The 22,790-nt window shown below is 40.1% G+C and overlaps 1 protein-coding gene across 5 annotated transcripts in view; it reads left to right on the top strand.

Annotated features, from left to right (window-relative positions):
* LOC116726953 (PH and SEC7 domain-containing protein 1-like) overlaps nt 1-22,327 on the top strand; it is a 60,645-nt gene extending 38,318 nt beyond the window's left edge. For all 5 annotated transcript variants that reach the window (XM_032573924.1, XM_032573923.1, XM_032573922.1 and 2 more), the window contains 7 exons: nt 2,652-2,695; nt 9,865-10,058; nt 11,219-11,289; nt 12,047-12,204; nt 15,151-15,295; nt 16,046-16,189; nt 16,382-22,327. In XM_032573924.1, the coding sequence (XP_032429815.1) occupies nt 2,652-2,695; nt 9,865-10,058; nt 11,219-11,289; nt 12,047-12,204; nt 15,151-15,295; nt 16,046-16,189; nt 16,382-16,642 (1,017 nt within the window). In that variant the 3' untranslated portion in view covers nt 16,643-22,327. The remainder of the gene's footprint in view (nt 1-2,651; nt 2,696-9,864; nt 10,059-11,218; nt 11,290-12,046; nt 12,205-15,150; nt 15,296-16,045; nt 16,190-16,381) is intronic.
* The last annotated feature ends 463 nt before the right edge of the window (nt 22,328-22,790 follow it).

Raw genomic sequence — 22,790 nt, 5'->3', positions numbered from 1 at the left:
GCAGGTCTTGTTGTTTGTTATGGTTTGTTGTGAACTGGAACAGACAACACACAAGTATATTACTTTGACATTTTATTACCTTGTTTAATTTTTTCTATATTGAAGGATTAACTTACTATCAGTGAGTAAAAGCTAAATGCTATCTGAGCGCCCCCAAGGGGTCACAATGTTAGTTGGAGTGACTCCAAGCATTCAGAATGCTGAGGTGAGTCTTTGTCAATACAGACAGTATCTGAATGACGTTATGAAGAGATTGCTTTGGTGAAGCAAACCAATGTTGGCACAATGATGGTGTTGGTAGCGTCTGTTGCTTTGCAGGAAGAAGGATGTTCTGGATGTTGAGTGTTCATGCTGGTTCTCTGCACCGTGTGTTTTATTGCTCAGTGATGGACAGGCGATCTGTTCAGGTTTTACCCCGCCTTTTGCACAATGACTGCTGGAAATGAGCGCCAGCCCCCCAATGACCTTGCAAGGACAAGTGGCTATAGATGGTGGCTGGGATTTTTGTAAACTCAGCTCACTTAAAACAGGAAAAGTTCAGTTTGACTTTATTGTCAGACATTGAGAAAACATGTTTGATGTTGTTTTTTATACCTGCATTCTCCAATTCCATTGAAACACATTGAAGCACAATATTGTAATAACTCTAACTAAAATAATCTTCAGAAACTCTGCAGAAGCTAACCCCAGGCAAAGAGACGTACCTACTCTCCTCCAAAGCCAAACGATCTTTATTAAAATCAGAAACACATCTGATCTTTTAAAGTATATAAGTTTCCAGAGCTGTGCATAACAAGTGCTAGTATGTTACTGGTTTACCATCAACAAGATTTGATGTTGGGAGGAGTTTAGTTTAGTTTTCTGGAATGCTGGGAATCTCTTCCCTGATTCTGTGAAATAGGCTGCAGAGCTGCGATTTTACAGCAAAGACGATGAAACAGAGCTGAGTCTGTAATGAGCTACCCTGGGTGAGCATTAATATTCATCATTCTCTGGATCGGTCTCTGATTAGGCCCAGTTTCAAAGCAAAACGCTTGGAGTCAAACCCTGCGATGAATCCTGTTTCATTTGACTAAAAGTCATGATAGGGTAAAATTATTCTCAAAAGGCTAACAGCATCGAGAACCAGCAGCGGCTCCTAAACCCGACATGGTTACTTTAATTTCTCTCCCAGTGTGGAGTCAGGAAGAGTGTCAAAGCTAAAGGCTGAACCAGGAGGTGATGAGCAGCTCATAAGTGTCTTTTACGTCACTTCATCTGTCACATCCGTCCATCAGCTGCGTCAGACTCAGTCGCTGCACTCCTGATGGTTCCCCACTGTCATCCCTCTGCTGGAGATTGGCTGTGAAAACGGATTTGTTATATGGTGTTTAGCTGACACAGGCCAATGTCACTGTGAGCTGTGGAAGGAAAAGTGTCTAAATGTCTCACCTGTCCCTGCAGATCTAAAGGAAGCTGAAGCTGAGATTCCTGCAGCACCATTAAACCCTCCCTCGTCCCCTGAGCTCTGTTACCTTGCTGGTTTACTTTATTTATTGTTGATGCTAATGACAGGAAAGGAGCGGCTTCCTTAGAGAGGGGAAATGATCATTAAGAAAACGAAAAGTTTTATACAGGATTTGGAGGAAAACTGAAGCAGAAAGCAGACTCAGAGGTTCCTTGTGATTTTTCAAACCGTGTTTTATTGTTTTGAAACTGACTTAAAAGTTGTAATTGTGTTGCCTTTCAAAACTATTCATGACCCATAAGCTTTTTAGTACTTTAAGCTTTTCTTATGGCTTTCTACTTGCTAGATTTGTAGAGCAGAGATGTGATTCTCTGCTGCTCATCTGATGGGCCTTCGGGATCAAATGTTTCTCTATCAGACATTTGAGGTTTATGATGTGGCTTTACAATGTTTTCTGTCAGTCAAAATGTGCTTTCTGTAATTTCAATTAAGGAAATTATGGAACATTTCCTTCATTTGTCTTAGTGATAGGATGCTGAGAAAAAATAGAATGTGGTCCTTTGCTTAGTTTCATGCTAAAACAACATTAGCTCATTCTTTCAGTTTTTCTTACAGGCAACTAATGTTTGAATGTCTCATAAGTCAGAATTGTGGTTCTAAATAACCAAGAATATCCGAAAATGATCAAGTACTCCACTGAAATTTGGTTTAAAATCATCCAGTTTCCAAAGGAAGATTTAGAAAAACCTTCAACCTGAAGGACTGTTGAATGATTGCTAAGAAGGAAAATATTAGGAAATTAGAAGATAAGGAAAACAGAATTAAATTTAACTCTACCTGGTCAACCTGGTGATCTAACCCGAGAAATCCCACAGTTAGAACTTGCTTCATTAGATTTAGATCTGTGGAGGTTGATGCAAATCTAAATTATTTATATTTGGTCCAAGACGTGCACCAGGTTTGTTGCTCTGGCTCATTAGGTGATTGACGGGTCGTTCAGCAAACCAAAATGAGTTTGACTCTGGAACAAGGGGCGGACGCTGAGCAGCATAAAAATGGTTCTTGGACTGAAGCGTCCTGGTTTATGACGCATCTTTCTCAGAAAGCCGCAATAAACTTGCTTAAATGTTCCCTCCAAAACCTGATCGAATCTTGGCTCTGCTCATATCTGAAAATGTGATTTCTGTTTTCTTTTCCCCTGCAGGCGCTCTACAACTCAATCAAGAATCAGAAGCTGCAGTGGACGCTGTGAGTAATTTCGACTGATTGACGTAAATCATCATCAGCATTACACAGGCGCACCTCAATAAAACACGACATCAATCAAAGTTGGCTTACTTCAGAAATTTAATTTGAAATTTAAATTTATTCTTTAGTTGTTGATTTTGACATTTATGGCTCATAGCTAATAAAAACCCAATGTTTAGTTTCTAGAATAGGAGAATATTACTGAGCAGGAATAAAAAAGGAATTTAATGCCATTGACCATTTTAACAGGTCATTGCTGTAGCTAAGCATACAAAAAGTTTAATTGAAAAAGATGCACAGAAGGCAAAGTTTTAAGAGCCACTACACCACAGATGTGTCCTGAAGTTTGCATTTCATTAGGAAATAAAGGTTCAAAGTTCAATCTCAATGTTCCACCCTCTTCAGTAAATTGGGGTGACATGTCACCTGCTGGTGTTGGTATATAAGGTTTTGTTTTATTTCTAGCCTAAAGTCAGTTTTGTTCAGCTTATCAATTCTATTGATTTTGTTTTCCAGCAGAACTCCTGCTTTAATTACAGGCAAACTTTCCAATCAATGACCGATATTGTAGCCATACGTTCCTTGAGTTACTGTAAATCAGAGGTCTTCAACTCCAGTGCTGTGGATCTGACACTTTTGCGTGAATCCCTGCTCCGACTCCAATGGTTGAGTCAAGTGAAGAGCTGAGTCTGACCGGCAGCCTGCAGAGACGAAACTCAAGGTTACAACAAAATGATTTAGGTCCACAAATATTAATCTTTATTTTTAATTATTGAATAATTTAATGTTGGGTTTTCATTATTTTGAAGACATAACCACCAAAATCAACAGAAATTAACATTGCAAATATATCACTCAGTGTGTAATGAATAAATTAACGATGTAAAACTCTGTTCTTGAATCGAGTTCCAGAAATAGTTTTGATGGTATTGTAATTTATTGCAGTGTGCCTGTATCTAGTTGTGTTGTATCTAGTTTCCTTGTGTTTCACACCAACACACACACACACACACACGCACCCGCACACACACACACACACACACACACACACACACACAGACGCTTAGGGGAAACAACAGGGTGCATTGAATAACTTGTTTGCATCTAATAGTGACGTGTTTGTTGTCTGACATGTGAGGGATACATCAGTGTGTGGATTGTTGCTATTCTGGAGCTCAGCTCCACAGATCAGAGCACCTTGGAGATGCCAATTAAGTCACTAGCTTTCCAAGCTTTGTTGCCATAGTTACGGCACCATGGCTACACTCCATAGCTACCGCATCGCTCTTTCCTCCCTGTGTTCTCGCACTCAGCAACAGATCAATGGGCTGCATGACAAACGCATGCGGCGAGCGTGCATGAGGGGGTGTGTTTGTGTGTGTGTGTGCCTTTGAAACGCAGCAAAAAACCAAACGGAGCATGAGAAACTTCATCTCATGCAGCAGTCCACCTGCATCCCGTACAGAGGTGTGACCACAGCCTCCCACTGCCACTCCAAAAATAGCCTCAGCCTCGGCAGCGGCGCTCCTGGAGCTGTGGGATAAAAGTGGTCAGAGGAGCGGATCTGGCCAGAGCCCTGGCTCTCCGGTCCAAACCTCGCTGTTGACATACAGACTGCTATTTAAACTGCAGCTGCATAACAGGCCACAGGGGGACAGAGGGGATGTCGGTTTTAGATGCATAAACATTAGCAAGCGAAGGAGAATCCACCTCCAAACACGAGCCGTCACAGATAAAGAGATGCAGACAGAATAACAGCTGTAAAGGCTTTTAGCGGTGGAGCTTTGAAACTCTCTCACGATGTCACTTCCCCATCCTGCTCGCATCTTTATCCATAGTTTATCATGAAACTTATGATGGAATATCTCTACATGTGCTGCTTGCTTTTCTCCTGGTGCGCATCAGTTTGTTTGTGCTCCTGATCCTACTACAGGTCAGCATTCATTTAATCTCACTGTATTTATAGATCCCCAAAGCATCAATTTACTGATTTACCTCCAGCTTGAGGCTCAGATAACGAGTAGTGTGATGGAGGTGTGATACTCAGGCACAAAAACAAACTGTTAACTCAGATTATATGATCACAAACGCTATCTGAAGTCTGGCATCTTATTACAGGTGTGTTTTTTGTGTTCTAAGCTCCAACTCGAAAGATGTAATTTCACACCCACACGGGGAACTACACACACGCACGGTCACTGTCAGCAGAACGCTCGGATGCGCCCACATGTTCTTCTTTCTGTGTGCACTGTACGCAGCTGCACTGTACGCATCTGCGTACAGTGCACACGCACACTCGCTTCCTCGTTCAGGAGCGGGGGAGGAGGGCCGGCAGCGAGCTTTGAAACTGAGACGCAACAAGTCAAGATGCAGGTGGATGCAGAGTTCTGGATGGAGAAAAGTCTGAGTATGATGAGGAAAAGCCGGTGTCATTGGTCACGAAGCAGGGGGCAGCATGGAGGACACACAACCATGAACACACACCTACGGTCAATTGAGAGAGACAGGTTAACCTAACAGTCCGTTTCCCACTCTGGGATGCACAGTAGGACTGAATCAATTAATCGGGTTAATCATTATGAATCGATTTTTCAAATAATCATTAACTGTAATGTAATTAATTGTCATGTTTGAACCACAAACATGTTGTTGAGATTTTATGTGAAAGACAAAATAGTCACAATTTTTGTTTAGTTGAAGGAAAATTATCTGGTTAATGTAATGATACTCCAAATGAAAATGTATTGCAGTCTTTACTCATTTGTAAATGGAATAAACCAGGCTGTTCTGTGAAGGCCTGAGACATTTATTAGGGAGCAAACAGGATGACGAAGACCAAGGAACGCAGCAGACAGATCAGGGAGAAACCCGAGTAAGAAGTTTATAAAACAGGATCTCAACGCTTTGAACGTTTCTGTTTAATGTATCATATAAAAATGGAAAGAGGACGACACAGCTGCAGTCATGCCAAGCAGCTACATGTGGAAGACTCCGACCAGATGAGACCAACATTTCATGGCGAATGCGTAACACATCAAACTTTTCACTTTAAAAATTTATTATTTGGAAAATTCTTACATTAAAACTCTCCAGCCTTCCACATCTTTAACAAAAAAAAAAAGCAACTCAAAAATTGAAAAGTGAAGTTTTCGTACACAAACTTCTCAAAGAGCAGTTTGTGTTATAGTTTCTTCTATGGAGTATCTTTTGTGTTGGTATGCTAGCTACACTTTCTGTCTACAGCAGACAGTCATTGGTTATAGGGCAGGTTCAGACAGACGACATGGAGTACGTCTACAGGACCTGCACAGGGGAACATTAAAATGACTTTTGATTGATTTTTCCAGATGATGATGCATGTGTCCACTGTCCAAAAAGAGCATGTTCGTTAGGGGACACTGATGTGGCTGGAAAACAGACAGAAACACAATCCAGCTAATAACCACAAAAACAGAATCAGCCTTATTTGCCAAGATTGTGTTCTCAAACAAGGACTTTACCTTGAAGGGCATTTTTTTAATGGTATTCTAACTTGTAATATTTAATAATAATAAGATTTTTGCAGTATTGACATAAAAACATAATATAAGTGTTTTGATATAAAGAACAATGGTGCAGATTGTTATATCCACACATTGGCCACGTCTTCAAGTACACAGATTCAACCAGGTATCGTAAACTGGAAGGCTGGTATTTAAGTTGTTCTAAAGACGTACTGAAGGAGCTAAAATATGCCAGTAAAGTATTCATCAAAGCAGCACCACCGGCCTGAACTGTTGATTCAAGGCAGGATGGATCCTTGTCTTCATGTTTCTGCACATTCTGAACCTGCCGTCTGAATGTCACAGCTGAAATCGATCCTCACAACACCAGGGAGCGTTTTTATTGCCCAGTGTTGGTTGTTGCTTGTGTGGGCTGCAGTCTCTGTTTCAGTGGGCCGGCGTGGTCATCTGCTGCTGTAGTCTACCTGCTTCAAGGTCTGACTTGGTGGTGATTTCAGAGATATTCAGACTTATTCTGCATAGTGGTTTTTCGAGGTGCTGTTTTGTCTTTGGTACCGAAGAAACAAAGAACATTTCTGTCTTGTAAGCAACAAAAAGCTGCAGGCACCCTGTTGAGGGAGGGGCTGTGCTGTGATTTACCAGAAACTCTGGCCACTGTGAAACCTTTGTTGACATCTATAAACTATAGGAGTGATTTGATGTAAAATGTAAACATTTCTGAGACTTATTTATTTTTAAATCCCCTGTGTATCTTCAAAACGACCGACTGGCCTGAGCCAGATTTCTTCTTCTTTTACAAAGTTACTTTTATTTTTTTGTAAGGATCTTACACAAGGTTCTAACGGTTGTCATTTTATTTTTAAAATGAACTAGTTTTGAAGAATTGAATGAGCATCTTCCAGGTTTTGTGTCGTTTTGTTAGAAAGAGGCCGTCCTCTGGCTGAATTAAAGCCATGAATGAAGAGAGGCTGCAGCGTACAGCAGAGCGCGTGTGGATGAATTACTGTCCTCTTTCACTTGACTGTGTTTTGAGTGCTTCTGTCATTTGGTCCACTGACTCAGCGTCACAGGTGAAACGCAGCCAATCTGTTTCCCCTGGCAACCAAAGCAGCACAGATTACCCAGAATGCATTTGTTTTAATCTGTTTTCCCATACAGCAGCATGCTGTCTTTTTTTTTGTGCTTTACATACATCGTCTACATCGTCTCTCCTAACTTTCAGGAGTTTTTTTTGTGTGTGTGTTTTTTTATTAACGATTTTAAAACCTTAGTTCAGATTTTTTTTTTTTTGCCCTCAAATTTTTTTCTACACTACCTCTCCTCTAAATCCTTTACACCTTTGTTCTCTTGTATTTATTACTAAGATAACCTATTTTTTGTTGTAAAAATGTAAATATTTGATTCCTTTCATTTTGCTTTTCCCGCTCCTTTTCTTTTAATTTCTTTTCCTTCATCTCCGTCTTTTTTAATTTAACTTTTCCGTCTCGTGTTTATTCACTCACACCGCTAACGTTTTGCCATCTGACAACACTGAGCTTTTGTCTTCTTCTTGCTCCTGTCTCTGCGTCTCTTCTGTCACTTCTTTATCTTCTCTCCACTTTTCAGCTGCGTGGAGACGGACAAATGCAGGAAAGGCCGGCAGTTACCAGGCAACAGGCTAGATGCTCATTGGCTCGGTCTCATCCTCTCTCTCTCTCTCGGTCCTGCATGGGGGTTAACTGCTGTTATGTACTGTTGGTTACTCATAGCGTGGTCTCAAGGGGGGTGTTTTCTATTTTTGGGTTGAACCTTTGCAGGGGTGCCACCTGGTGAGGTAACAACTGGAACTGCCATGTTTCCTCGCCAGGCTGGTGCGGAGAGAGGCTCCTGATTGTTGTTGCTTTAAAGCACCTATCATCGGCTAATGAGACAAATCCCTTTAAAAAGATACAGAGCAACGTGGGAGATTATTTAGAGGAGAAAGGGATTATCACAGCTTTTGCATCATGCATGTCGGATTGTCTCCTAGATTTGTAAAATTACGTGATATATTATTTAGTTAAAGAGCAGAATCAAAAGTTGAGGTAGCCTGAAGATATTTTTCCAAAAACCTTAATTGGTCTACTCAGCATTTCAGGGTACCGTTTTAAGGACTGTATCATTTCAAACTTGCTTCCTGACTTTCTTGAGCTTATTGTCCTTGTTGCAACTTTCAAAGAATAAAAATATCTTAATCTTCGGCTCCTATGCTGCCTTGAAAAGTATGAAGTTTGCTTTAATGGTTTTTGAGGTGACAACAAGTATGGAAAAATTTTATAGAGTACGGACAACTATTTGGTTCTCCTGATTATTTTTCTTCTGACATTTTCTAAAGGACAAAAACCTAATAATGTTCAATAAATGTTGTGGTTTTGACATTGATTTATATTTTTGCTGATCAAATTGTGTGTGCTACTGCACAATGAAGGTGATGCTGGATCATTATTTTTCTGTGTCTTTGAAACAAGAGGCAGTTAGATTGAAAGTTTTAGCAAAAAACAGTCTGTTGGCAAAAAGTGAATAAATGGGAAAGCCAACTTTAGGCTCTGTGTGGATGCACGGTGGAGGATCTGTGATGCTGTGGGGCTGTTACTCTGCTGCTGACCCAGGAAATTTTAAGAAACAATCTGATGCTATTTGCCAGAAAACTGGAAATGGGTCATTATTGAGTTTTGTGCAGGATAATGATCAACAAAAATGGAATCAAAATATTGTGCTACTGCAATAAAATCAGAATTTTACTGGTTTATTGTTCAGCTCTAAATGAACATAAACCCTTTCTGAGCTGGGCCTTTGAATTGCTGCTGCAAAGTTCAGTGACAGTTTGAAGGAGTGGCTTCTTTCTTGCTCTGCATCACCTCTACGCTGTCATGTGGAAGTTCAACTCACTTCACTGTTAACAGAAACTGGTTGTTACTGGTGTTACTGGTGTTCTAGCTGCTTGATGATAGCCTTGGTGGTTCCTGGGTTTTTCTGTGACAGTGAAGTTTCCTACAAGACTGATGAAAGGTAATCTCAGTAAGGTTGAAATGTTATATCTAGTTGTTTAGAAATTGTTCTACAAGATGATTAAAAGCATAAAATACAGTGGATTGAAAGCATTTGGAATACATTTCAAAATAATTTGTCAAGACTTCCAGTTTGAAACATTCGACTCAGAAGAAGATTCACCCAAAAACATCGACTATAAGAAATTTGTAACCCGTTCAGAGAGTTTGAAGATCCAGCGAGGAAAAGGAAGAGTGATGTGTCAGGATCTGGTCTTCTGGGTAAATAAGTCTCTGTTTTCTGCCTCAAAGCCAGAAAAAGAAGGAAGGTGTCACTCTGCCTTTTTTGATCCTAAAGACCGGCCGGAGTTTCAAAGAGCAGGAGAGGAAAACACACTGAAAGCTTTGAAGACAGCTCCTGTTCTTTCCGTTGCTGATGCGCTGCTTTTGTAAGCGCCTTGAAGAGCTGAAGCTCGGCTGAGACAGCGGCAGCGACCGGTGATTTGACTCATGTGAAATCTCATGTCCTGGTGTAACAAGCACACAGTGCACGGCAGAAAGGACAGGATGAATGATGATGTGTTTATTGCTAATGAGGCAGGACACGTAAGTGTTGATCACCATGGAGTCTGTGTTTTTTTTTTATACTTTGTCTCCATAGAGATGAGGAAGAGCTGCGGAAGTCATTTTCAGAGCTTGGGGACAGCCTCCTGGACTCCGACACCTCCAGGCCGATGAAGAGGGTGGGCAGCAGCGGGAAGCCCCTGTCGGACGGGACGGAGCCAACGGGAATGCTGCTGTACAAGAACGGATTCCTGGTGCGGAAAGTCCATGCTGACTCAGACGGAAAGAGAAGTACGAGACGGACAGTTCATCAAATGTTTCATCAAAACTTCCTTCACTTCCTGCTGGTCGTCGTTTTTAGTGTTTCAAATGTTTTTTAGATTATACACTTACAGAGGTATTCATGCTCTTTGAACTTTTTCACTTTGTCACAAGCCACAAGCTTGAATTTTTTTAATTTGGATTCATTTTAGCAGAAAAAGTGAAGAAAATTATGCTTTTTAATCATAAGAAAAAATCTTAAAAGTATTCCATGCATATATACTGATCCTGCTCACCTCTGATACAAAAAAGGAAAACATCCTCTATTAACCCCACAGTGGAGAAACTCAGGTGTGACAGCACCGGGTTAAAGTAAGAGGAAACCTACAGATTCACACTAAGGTAAAAAATATAGAAATAATAATAAAAAATTTAAATGTTCAACACAGAAAAAGTAATACTGTGCATTTATTAAAAATAGCATATTCAGATTAAAAGCAATGTGAAGCGGAGTAAGTTCATTTAGAGAAGAAAAAATTAGAAGTTGAATTACAGAAATTTATGTGCATTGAAAAACAACAACAACAAACTATTTACTAGAAGTGGAAAAACTGTGAAAACAACTGGAGTGTGAAAATAGCAGTAATGTTATTTAACTGAGAAAAACAGCAGGGATGTAAAATCTTATTGAGTTTGTTGGCAGCAGTGATCGTTAAAGTCCAACAGACGCTGAGAGGAAGGAAATACAATAACTCTCCTTTGTGCACCTAGGATGCAGCAGTCTGGCACTGAATTAACTCTCTAGTTCAGCAACAGCTTTTTCCATCAAACCGCCGATTAAGGAAAGCTAAAAATACGCCACCTTAAAACATGGTGGAGGCAGCATTATGCTGTGGGGTTGCTTTTCTTTGGCAGGAACAGGGAAAGTATTTATTGTTAGATTTTCATTTACCTCACAATCACTGCTATGTGTTAATTTATCACATAAAACCACAACAAAATACATTACAATTTTATGTGAATTTACATGAAATGGTGCAAAGAGTGTGAATACTTCCGCATGTCTAACGTTTTAAAATGCAGATTTTTGATTCTACAAATTAACTGAGCTTTAATTAACATCTAGATTATCTGCTTTTGCCCTGACGTTTGTGTTACTTAACAACGTTTTAACATGTTTGTCGTTCAAGCACCGAGAGGGAAGAGAGGCTGGAAGACTTTCTACGCCATCCTTAAAGGGCTAATTCTGTATCTACAAAAAGTAAGGCTCTTACATCAGCATAAACAGTGTGAACTCTGGATATTTTCCCCTCATTTCATGTAAATAGCCTGAAAAAATGCAATGAGAAGCAGTTTGCACCAGCCACTGATTGATATGCATTATTCATCCTGTTAAGAAACGCTTGACTGCATCGCCATTAGCTTCCTGTTAGACTTTCATTCCAGGAGCAGCAGATTTATAGCAGAAGGTGAAGAGGAAAAAAAACAAACATCAGGAACTAGCTGGTTTTAGATTAGCGCTTCTTCTTTATGTCTTATGGCTTAACTGGCCCTGCCGCCGGGTCCTGGCAGCAAGCAGAAACCCATACGGAGCGAAGAGTCTGGCTCCAGAAACAGGCGACCTCTGTCAGCAGAACAGCCTGCTGCTGCTGCTTCCAAACGGAAAGAAAAACTGCACCTGCTCAGGGCTTTGGTGTCCAGAAACACCAACCATTACATAATATCACTAAACGTTTCCAATCAGAAGTAATTTGTTGTAATCATTTTCTTCAGACATGAAATAAAAGTGTTGTTGTCCAAATTTGTGAGTAACTTTGGTTATATTCCTTCTAAAACAATAGTTTCTTCATTTGCTTAGGCAAAATTCACATCCAAAGTCTTGTTTTACTGAAGCTCGTAATTAAATTTGATCAAATAATTTAAGTTTACTACCAATCAGCATTTTGGCTCTTTTCTTGATAGAGGCAAACAGTTTGAACAGTTTGGATATTATTTCCTGCTGAACCTTGTCATCTCAGGGCGAGTACCGGCCCGATAAGCAGCTGTCGGATGAAGACCTGAAGAACGCCGTGTCCATCCATCATTCTCTGGCAATGAAGGCGTCAGACTACAGCAAGAGACCCAATGTCTTCTACCTGCGGACGGCTGACTGGAGGGTTTATCTCTTCCAGGCACCGTGAGTCTCTTTACGTCCTGTTTACGTTGCTCAGTGAGCTGGAAGGAACCTAAACACACAAATTATCACGAATGTCCATTTCCTCCTGTAGCCTCTGCACATGCAAACCCAAAAATGTTACTGGCTTCTTTTTCTGACCTAATATAGTTGAGCAATGGTAACACTCTCAGATAAAATGGAAATAAACTTAACGCATCCTGCCATGAAAAATACAAACATGTATTGTAGGCTGAATATATTGAAGAGCACCTCATGCTCATTGTTAAGTAAGGTGTGGGATCTGTGATGCTGTGGGTCTGTTTCTCTTCCAAACATGCAGTGAGCAGTGTTGGCGTACCGAGCATCATGAACTCTGTGTAACTCAAATGAATATAGCCAGGAAGCTAAGAATGAGTAATCACTGGGACTTTTAACAAGATTTTGATTCAGAGCACATGGCCAAATCAACTCTCAAATGATTCTCTGGACAGTAAATCAACCCAAATCCAATAGAAGAGCTGTGCGTTGAGCTGCGATCCACGCAGATTCCTCTCTCCATGAGCTAAAACTTTGGAATTTCTGGATAAATGTGCTCAAATTTAAAAGTTGGATTCAGTGTGAAATAATAGAAGATAGATACAGCTGTATGCTTTTTTGGAAATCTCTACTAGGGTGCCATGAGCATGGATTGCACTGTATTAATGAGAAATACACCAGTTTGGAGTCATTGAGTATATAGATACCGTAATACTTCAGTCAGGATTTAAATGTTTTCTACCAAGCTGCCACTACAGACTCTTCTGTAAGTGGTTACTGCATCATTTATGTCACTAACATGAGTTTTCTTTTTATATCCCAGATTATTTCTCTGTCATATCTTGTCTAAAACCATGAGTGGCTATTGAAAGATGTTAATACATAGATATCAGAGAATTGACAGTGATGGATAAAATTAATCACCGTTTTCCAACCACTGTCCAACAACTTCTACACAGATGGTTGAGTGCAATAAACCATCTGGTCTTTCAGGTTAGAGCCAAGCATCATTCATGTAATCTCAGACTCCCCGATGGTCCATGAGGGGGGGCTGGGTGTCGAGCAATCTGTTGTGGGATGTTTGTGGAGATGCTGCTGCTGCTGCAGGATGCATTCAGGACTCATCCACAAAGAAATTGTTTAGACACATGAAGCTGTTAGAAATCCTAAGACAATCGGTTCCCTTTGTGTCCAAAGTGTTTAATGAAGTGCAGAAAAGCTTTTCAGGTTCAAACTATGAGCTTCAGAACTGATTTTCTCCAGGTCTTTTCAAAATGTCTTCCAAAGGCTGGGGATTAGATCTAATGCAAGAGTGTCCAAACTGTGGCCCAGGGGCTATTGGTGGCCTTCAAATGATTTTTTTTTTGGTAACTGTCCACAAGTCAAGAACGGTGAAGAATTTGACGAACATAATAGAAAACAACTGATGACTCAAAAAATGCGGAAATGTTTTGTTTTCTTTTAATAAGGCAACAGTTCAAAACCCTTCTTATATTTTACATGATTTGCAAAATATTTTTTGCATTTTTTTAATTCATGAATTTTGTAGTCCACCAGTAGTTAAAATTTATCAGGGCAAAAGTTTTGGACACCACTCATCTAAAAAAACACAAACCTCTCACACACAGAGATCCTGTCCCATCGGTTATTTTCAAGCAATCTAATCTTATTTTTTTCCGTTTAGAAATTTGGAAAACTTTGAACTGACCCATAATTAGTAATACCTTTTAAAAAGGATTATTGATTTTAAATTTGTCTCTTATTCAAGGAATATCAGTCAGCCTCTTATTGGTTGACGATTCCCTTGTGACGACTCCTCCCCCCAAAGCATTGGAGGAGTCAAATTGAAACTTGGAGTCGATCAAGTAGACTTTCCCAACCAACTAAGAGTTTGCAGGATATGTTATGTTTGTCTATTTTGGTGTGAGGTTGTGTAAGATTCCTCAGTGTCCCTTTCTTTAATCTCGTTTCTCATCGTACCAATATGGTTTCAAATCCAAAGTGATAATGATGATCTTGACTTGATGACTGATCATCTGCCGATTTCTAAGTGACCTTCTGGTTATCTGGTCATCTTCTCTGTTAGAGAGAGCTAAATTTCAGACCAAGTAAAGTCCTTTCTGCTGTTTGACTGAGGTGATTGTGTTGCTGAGACGTCAGACGGATCCAGACTTGTTCTGGATCCTGAGATTACCTCAGATTAAGGTAAAGAATCAATGTTGGGTCATAAAAACGCTTTCTTAAAGCAACTGAGAAAATGATAAATACTTAATAAATGCAAGAATGCAAATCGAGAAGGTCAATGATTTCTCCTTTCTTCTTTTAGATCATGAGACCGATTGATGTACGAGCCTCAGTTCAGCTTAATTTATTGTAAGAAATTCGACCTAATGAGGCAATTATCTGTTGCTAATAGGAATGCACTCAGATTGTCGTTGGCCGCATGCTAAATTGCCCGTGTGCTGAAGGTGGAGGTGCACTCAGCAGGATCCAGGAAGTGGCGCGTGATTGGCCACATGTTTCAGCCCCAGGAGGACAGGCTCTGTGCTCCAGTTTGCAGCTTGTATTTGTCCCAGATAGCTGAACTCCTCTCTGTCTCTCTTTCTCTCTCTCTCTTTGTCTCTCCATTTCCAATCTTCTGTCCGTCTCCTCTGGGATTTTAAAGCGAGGCTGTCTGATTCGAGCTGATATTCCTCACGAGGCCCTAATTGGTCTTTTAGTGTAGAACAGAGCCTGTTCTCTCATGCATTAATTGGCTCCAAAATCAGTTCTTTGTCAACAGCAGTGCTGCATTTTCTGACCATTTATAATCCCTTTGATGCTGCAGCCCAGCCAAGTGCTGCTGTTGGTGTAAAACACCACAGAGTAGAAGCAGTCGTCCCAAACTGAGCATTTAGTTTTAATGAGTACTGTGTGATTTATCCATGACAGGAACGCTGAGCAGATGCAGTCCTGGATCACGCGTATAAACACGGTGGCCGCCATGTTCTCATCTCCTCCCTTCCCAGCAGCCATCGGCTCCCAGAAGAAGTTCAGCCGACCGCTGCTGCCAGGAACGATGTCCAAACTGTCCGAGGTACCGTTAACTATCGGACATTTCCATCAGGTTGAACCCGTTAACTGCTTTATATGTCACGAACAACTTCAGTGTATAATGTTGTGCTTTTACGCGCAGGTTTATTGAGCTAAATTGGCGTCAAAAATGATCATTTGTTCTGCTGTCATTAATAAATGTCTCCAGAGGTCATCAAAGGTCAACCAGCCAGTTCACATTTACAAAATCAAACAAAATATACCGTCAGTACACTGAGCTACACTTTTGCTGGTTTGTGCTGTTATAACTTTTAAGATATAAAAAAAGTTCCCAAAGGTCACAAGAGATCACACTTCCCTTCCCCCACATTAACAAAATCAGACAAAATTGATGTAAATTAATTTTTTGTGTGTTTGTGCTGCTAAAACTTTTGTAACAGTTGATTGTCACAAAATTTGTTTGATTTTGTAAATGTGGGGATGGGTGGTTGGTTGACCTTTGATGATCTCTGGAAACATTTATTATAATATCTGTAAAATGGTGGCAGCACAAAAGGTTGAGTTTTTTAAAAGTTATTTATGGCTGCGCTGCACTTTAGTGCATAAACAATCCAAGTTATATTCAGATTGTTCTGAAGTTAAACATTCACATAATTTGGTGCTTAAATAAAAAATGTTTTGTCATTAAAAAAATAATGAGAGAAACAGCAAGCGACTATCAGAATGTAATTAATCAGATGGTTGTGTTTGCCGTTACGCCGTAAATGTTTTTGTGTTGATTCTGCGCTTTCAGGAGGAGCAGATCAGATCCCATGAAGCTCGGTTCAGAGCCGTCTCCACCGATCTCGCTGAGCTGCGGTCTTTTCCTCCGGACCGCAAGGTCAAAGGTCGGGAGCTGGAAGAGTACCGCCTGCGAGACGAGTATCTGGACTTTGAGGTGGGAAATGTTCTGTAGAGGACTGCTTAAAGCCACAGAGTTGATGCATTCAAAGGAAAGTTACAGACGTATTTAAATTCCTAAAACTTTTATACCTTCTTGTAACAATCTCTAATTTCAGCTATGAGTAATCAGTATCACTCATTACTCAAGTAATGTCCTCCGACGTTTTCTTCTGTCGCACTTCCTCAGAAAACTCGGTATGGGACATACATCATGCTGCTGCGGGCCAAGATCCGAAGCGGCGAGGAGGACCTCTCTGTGTTCGAGTCGCTGCTCCTGGAGGACAGCAGCCTGCAGAGGGCGCACTCCAGCCCCACGCTGCAGGACAGCAGCCTGGCCAGCCAGGCCAGCAGCAGCAGGGGCACTAGCAGTAAAGCCAGCGCCTGCAGCAGCAGCAAACCTCGACAGGAAGGACAGAGGAACAGCTACAGACAGGCTGTCAAGAAGTGAAGCGCGGCGGGGTCGCCGGGAGCGGCATGATGTCGCTCTCCCAGCGGCAGGCTGTCTCCCAGCGAAGGCTTTTATTTGAGATCCAGGAGGGTTCGGAGCTCTGCTTGAAGGGGGAGCAGGGGTGAGGGTCTTACCCCACGCCTTCCCGCTACCATGACGCCCCACCTGGCACCCCAGTCTTCTCGTGTGGCCGAGGAGGTGCAGATCCAGCGAGGATGTTGGTGCAGGAGGTGGGGGGAACAGCTGTGAGGTCAGGGAGGAGGAGGTGTCTTTGAGGACAGGCGCTGGATGCAGCAGCAGCAAACGGCACAGTTCCTTAAAAAGGATGCTTCCAGATCAAATGGGACACCACAGGGACCTACATTCAGCATCCTTTCCTTTCTCCCCTCCCTTTTCTTCTTTCAGGGCGCCTCTCCAGCCACATCCTCACAACTTTTTCCATGACCCTTCAACTCTGTTAGGGACCAAACATGTTTACACTCTTTGAACTGTCATCTCATTATAGATGACTCGAGATTTGGTTTTAAGTCGTACCGCCACTCCGACGTGAAGCGCTGTAATAGACTTTTAAAGCATCACTACGTTTTTTTGGAGCCTCTACATTCCAGCTCCTTTTTTCCTGTTTATCCTCACGACGCGTTCACATTCCACACACACGAGTTGGGAATCACAGCTTTTAGCTCCAGTAAGGGCGGTGTGAAGTTCAATCAGCATTGCTGCAGAGAAACGCCGTGACGAGACAACGCGGCTGCTGGGTTTTCTTTCTGGACAGCTAGAGCCGACGTCCGCAGAAGTTCTCGGTGCGATGCAGCTATAAAACTGCATCTCAAGCAAAGAGAGAGGTTTTTTTTCGCTCTACTTGAACATATCTTTTCTCCTGTTTGCTTTTGCTTATGTCCAGTGATGTGCTTCAGTTTTCTTTCTTGGGTGAATGTTTTTGTTTTGTTTTTCCTGCTGTGATACGCATGCCTGCATCCAGCACAGCTTCTCTTAGGGCTTTTACTACTTAGACATAAAAACAAAAACCGAGAGTCAGAGTTTCTCCCTGGGGCTGTTCAGTCATTCTCCTGCCTGTGCCATACCCAACACGTGTACCTCCTGTCTGTACCGCTCATTTCCACGCCAACACTCACCGGGCAGACCCTGAATGTTGATATTTTTAAGGTATTTTTCAGTCGTCTGTTGTTGTTGACCCCCGCTCCCTTCAGTGTACGAGCATACGATCAAATACGATAAAGGAAACTTGCTATCCAGGACGTGTTGTACAGTATATAATGCACCTGCTTATATTGTAGGATACATGACGGTATATTTGCAATATATTCAGTACACTATGGTGAAGATGCATTACGAGCAAACACAGAAAACTTCTTGCTAGTCCCAAAAAGGGCTGAATGATAATCATGTGATTTTTATTATTATTATTATTAAGTATTTAGAAAGGTTATTTTTGACAGGTTACACTAATTTAGTCGGTTGCATTAGAAAGCTTTCCAATGCTGAAACCTATTAGCATGATTTTATTTGGATTGGGGCTGAAGATGTTGTGAAAGATGCATGAAGAGAGCAAGGAACATGAAAAATAAAAAAATAAATTATAGAAGAGGAAACAAAGAAACTTTGGAAGTTGTTTAGAGTGGAATAGCTTGGGTATTTTTAGTAGCCATAGACACCTCATAGCATGCAGGTGTATCTCACAGAAGTTAAATATCATTGAAAAGGTTTTTTTTTCTCCAGCAATTCAATTCACAAAGTGAAACTCATATAGATTTATTATAAGCAGAGTCATATATTTACAATTTGGTGATTTTGGGTTACATTCAATGACAAAATTAACTTTCCTATTTCCATAAGGGAAAGTTGAGTGGAAGGATGAAGTGTGGTAGAGAATGATTCTTCTTCTTTCTTTTTTTTTTTTTTTTTTTACACACAAATCTTAGTCTTTTGTAAGGTGTGCACACTTAGGCAGGGTTAGAGCTAGCCCTCTCTGTGGGGTCAGGGCAGCTTGCTAGCCAGAGTAGCACAGCCGTTGAATCGGCTTTTGCTACCTTTGGCATTGTGGTGAGGTGCTTAGTCTTACTGGAAAATAAACTCAGCATCTCCAGAAAGAAAAACATGAAACATTAGTGCATGAAGCAATCGAAGATTCCCTGGATGGCTTAGCTGACGTTAGGCCCGAGAAAATACAGTGGACCAACAACAGTCGATGTCAACGTTTCCCAAATCATCACTGGCCTTTGAAACGTCACACTGGACCTCAAACAATGTGGATTCAGTGGCTCTCTAATCTTATTTCAACCTCTGTGCCCATGATTTCCAAATGCAAAATCGACTTTTAGCGAAAAATAGTTGTATTTTTAAGTCACTCTGCTAATGTCCGACTTTTGTTCTTATTAGTTCAGGTCAGAAACTTCTCCCCTGCTTTAGGACAGACGTAACATAAGAAATGAGACATTAATGAGTGTCCTGGATATATCTGTGTAGAAGTACTAACTCCTCGTTGCGAGTTTTTCCTTTCACTCAACTTTCTATCAATGTTTTTGTAACTTAAACCCCTTGTGGAGGATCTCTACTGAGTCTTCTCCATGATTGTGTCACCCATAACTTAACATTTGTGTTTTAGAAATCCTTTGTTAATGTAAAATCTATTTATTTTGAAGAGACTGAATTTTGAGTTAAGCCACGATCATCAAAATTACCAGAAGAAGATCTGTCCAATATGAGTTTAACTTTACAGTTGAGTTTCTGAAATAAATGAACTTTTTTTTATAGTATTCTGACTTGTTGAGATACAGCTGTAGTTGATGCACAGCCATTTTCTACTCAGGCTTTTTGAGCAGCTGCAGTGCCAGCGTCCAACCAGCAGGGAGAGCTGTCAGCATTCACTTGTAATTCCTCTTTCAGCCATAACCACACCTGCTGCACCTGCAGTGAATATGCACAGCATCTCCCACTCACCTGGGGAAGGGGATGGGGACCGCAGGGCTACGCAACACACCGGACCTGTTTGTGTTAACCGTTTGTGAGCCGCAGTGCATGCTGGGACGGTGCTGGATGCTCCGAGGAGCTTCAAGACACTTTGGTTTTGTTCGTCCAGCTTCCGTCCAGCATCAGTTCCCATGGAGCATGAGTTATATCAGTGTGTACAGTTTCTAAAGCGAATGATTTAGTATTCAGGCCTCAGCGCTGCACAATGTTAATGCGTCAGTCACGTTTCTGTTGCAGTGTGCGGCTTTTTCCTCACCTGTAATCTTTAAGCAACAATTCAAACATTTGCAAGTTTTGCTTTGGAGGGTTTATATCTTCTTTGTCTTGAGTGGCATAAAACGAGCTCTTTTGTTTTGGAGCTGATTGTCAGAAAAGACTAAAGGACTGTTTGTGATGGCTGTTTTTCTCGTACTGCCTGGTGTTTTGTGAACCTGAAAGGTGAGGAAATGTTTGCAGAAAAGGTTCGTAAATAATGACTGTTCCATCTACACGTCATGTCTCTCATTTCAGCAGCTCACTCTGGTAGTTCGAAAAGGTTTTTTTGGCCTCTTGTTGCAACAACCATCATCTAGTTGATTAACTCTGCAATTAAAGTTAAAAATATGAAAAAAATACTAATTTAAAATACAATTACACTCTAGCAATGCAGCTCATTTCTGCTCTTTAAATTGTACATTTTTATTAAGATTTTATTAACTGCTAATAATCATCAGAGGACTTTCATCTAAAATGTTTGGGTTCCAAACAGCTGCAGAAAGAGATAAAGTTGAAATATGTTGCTAAAAAATCTAAATGAATCACAATTTTTATAAGTGTTTTTATTCTGTTTTATATTTAATGAGCTAATAATCCTATTGTTACACATTTAACTGGTTTCTGGAGATTAACTCAATTTGAGAACCACTGCATTTTTCTGCTTTTCATTTTTATGTTTGACGTAAATGAATGCGTTTGGTGGTTAAAAGCTTGACTTACATTTTTGTGCTGCATCTGCTTAATGCCCAATATCAGATTAAGTTTTTATTTATGGTTTAAATCATCTTTATTTACTGAAAACACTATGATCTACAGTGCCTTGCAAAAACTATTCATGCCCCTTGAACTTTTTCCTATTTTGTCACATTGCTGCCACAAACTTAAATGTATTTTATTGGGATTTTGTGTGACAGATCAACGCAAAGTAGTGCATAGTTGTGAAATTGAAGGAAAACAATACATTTTTTTACCAATAAAAATCCAAAAGGAGTGGTATATGCTTTTATATGGCCGTATTGTAACCCAAAGTAAACCAGTATAACCAGTTGCTGTCAGAAAACACTGATTAGCTCCATTTGGTGTGATGTAATCTTAATATAAATTTACCGGCTCTTGAAACACAGCAGACAGTTGAGAGAGTTATGGAAATGTGCAAGGCTGGTTTAGAAAATAAAATGTCAGATCGCTGACAAAAATTGATGTTTTCGGCTTCCAAGCAAAGTCAAGTTTATTTGTGTAACGAGACAGTTCAAAGTGCTTTACACAATAAAACTGTAATAACCGTTTATGAAACGATCACCAAACATTACATTTTGTCTAATGCCATCATAAAATATATTGATCAGTATGTTAATCAATTTCCCAGTGGTTTTTAATCAAAGACACCTGTAAACAAGTGGATTTTTAGCCTTAATCTAAAGTAGCCCAGTGTTTCGGCTGTTTTGTAGGTTTCCAGAAGTTTCTTCCAGGCTGCTGCTTCTTTGTGTTTGGTTCTGACAGAAAATGTCAATAAAATACACAACGTTTTTGTGGTTGCAACATGCTGAAATGTGAAGAGCTTTGAAGCAAGGGACTGTAATTTTAAAGAATAAATATATTTTCCTCAAGGATAAAATTCTTATTAGACGTAACGACTGGAGCAATACGTTTGGCGTATCTGAGCTTGTCCTGCGGTTGCATTTGATCAGAATTAATCAGAACCATTTTAGGTGTCAGTTCTTGCTCCAAATATGTGGCTAAACTCTCAAAACAGCCTAAAAGTCAGCCATCTTCATCTTATCCGATCCTTGAAAAGAGGCAAAGCTTTATTTAATCTGCATAAATCTGTTTGAATACACGGAGCAATCAATAAAAAAACAATAATGACAGTTTGTTCTGATACATTAAGTGTTTTTAAGTGAATTTAACAAAACAGCAATGAATGAAACAGAGAGCAGCTGCTGGAAATGGTTTGTGAAGTTAAAGTTGCAGGATTCGTCTCTATTAAAGCAGCAATGCACGCCTGAGTGAACTGTCCTATAAATGTTTCCATCACTCATCATTTCTGAATGTAAATAAAGCATGAGATCTTATGGCCTGCTTTTGTTTATATTAGAACATTAAATGAAGGGTTCATATATTATGTAGGTCACCATGATTTACTGTTTTCAAGCTCATGCTCACCTTTATTTATTTTTTTCTATCGACAAAGGAAATGGCTATATTTATTGCTGTTCAACGCTGTCGTGTTTTAGAGGCTCAGAAAAATCTTTTTACATGTAAAGTTCTGATCCGTCTCAGTGTGTTTTTAGACTGGTGCAGGTAAGACGATGTTCTTTTGATGCTAAAACAGTGAGCTACGTGTGTCACTGCCTTGTTCAGTCTCACCAAGGAAATGTTGTTTGTGAGCTTCTCAGTTTTGGGAATTCTAGAGGATAAAAATAAAAGTGTTTGTAAAGGTTGGCCGTGTCTTGATCTTATTGTGTGGAAGTTAAAATACGTTTAGTGAGTGTTTAACCCTGGAAAAAGAAAAGTGTTTAACCCAAACAAAAATGTCCTGGACACAATATAGCCTTATATAAAGAGGGAAGACTATTTAGATCTAAAAATAGTACCCTAATTCATTATAACTTTTGTTATGCCAACAGTTTTGTCTGAAAATATCCTTTTCCATCTGGAAAAATATATTCCTCCTAATAATTTTGCAAATGTTGGTAGTTTATGGTAGTTTTTGTTTTCTTTTGCTAATTAAAAAACTGAAAATGTTTACATTAATAATAACACACTAGAATACCAGCAAGAAAAATTATGCATATTATGACAGTGAGCCATCATGGTAACAATACAGAAATATGACATTTTGATAGAATGTTTTCTAAGGTGTCCCATTTTTCATAGTTTAGTTTTTACAATTTAATAAATATAA

Source organism: Xiphophorus hellerii, chromosome 10 (assembly GCF_003331165.1).
Source record: "Xiphophorus hellerii strain 12219 chromosome 10, Xiphophorus_hellerii-4.1, whole genome shotgun sequence".
Classification (NCBI taxonomy): domain Eukaryota; kingdom Metazoa; phylum Chordata; class Actinopteri; order Cyprinodontiformes; family Poeciliidae; genus Xiphophorus; species Xiphophorus hellerii.
The sequence above is the reverse complement of the archived record's forward strand: the minus strand, read 5'-3'. Positions and strand labels throughout refer to the sequence as shown.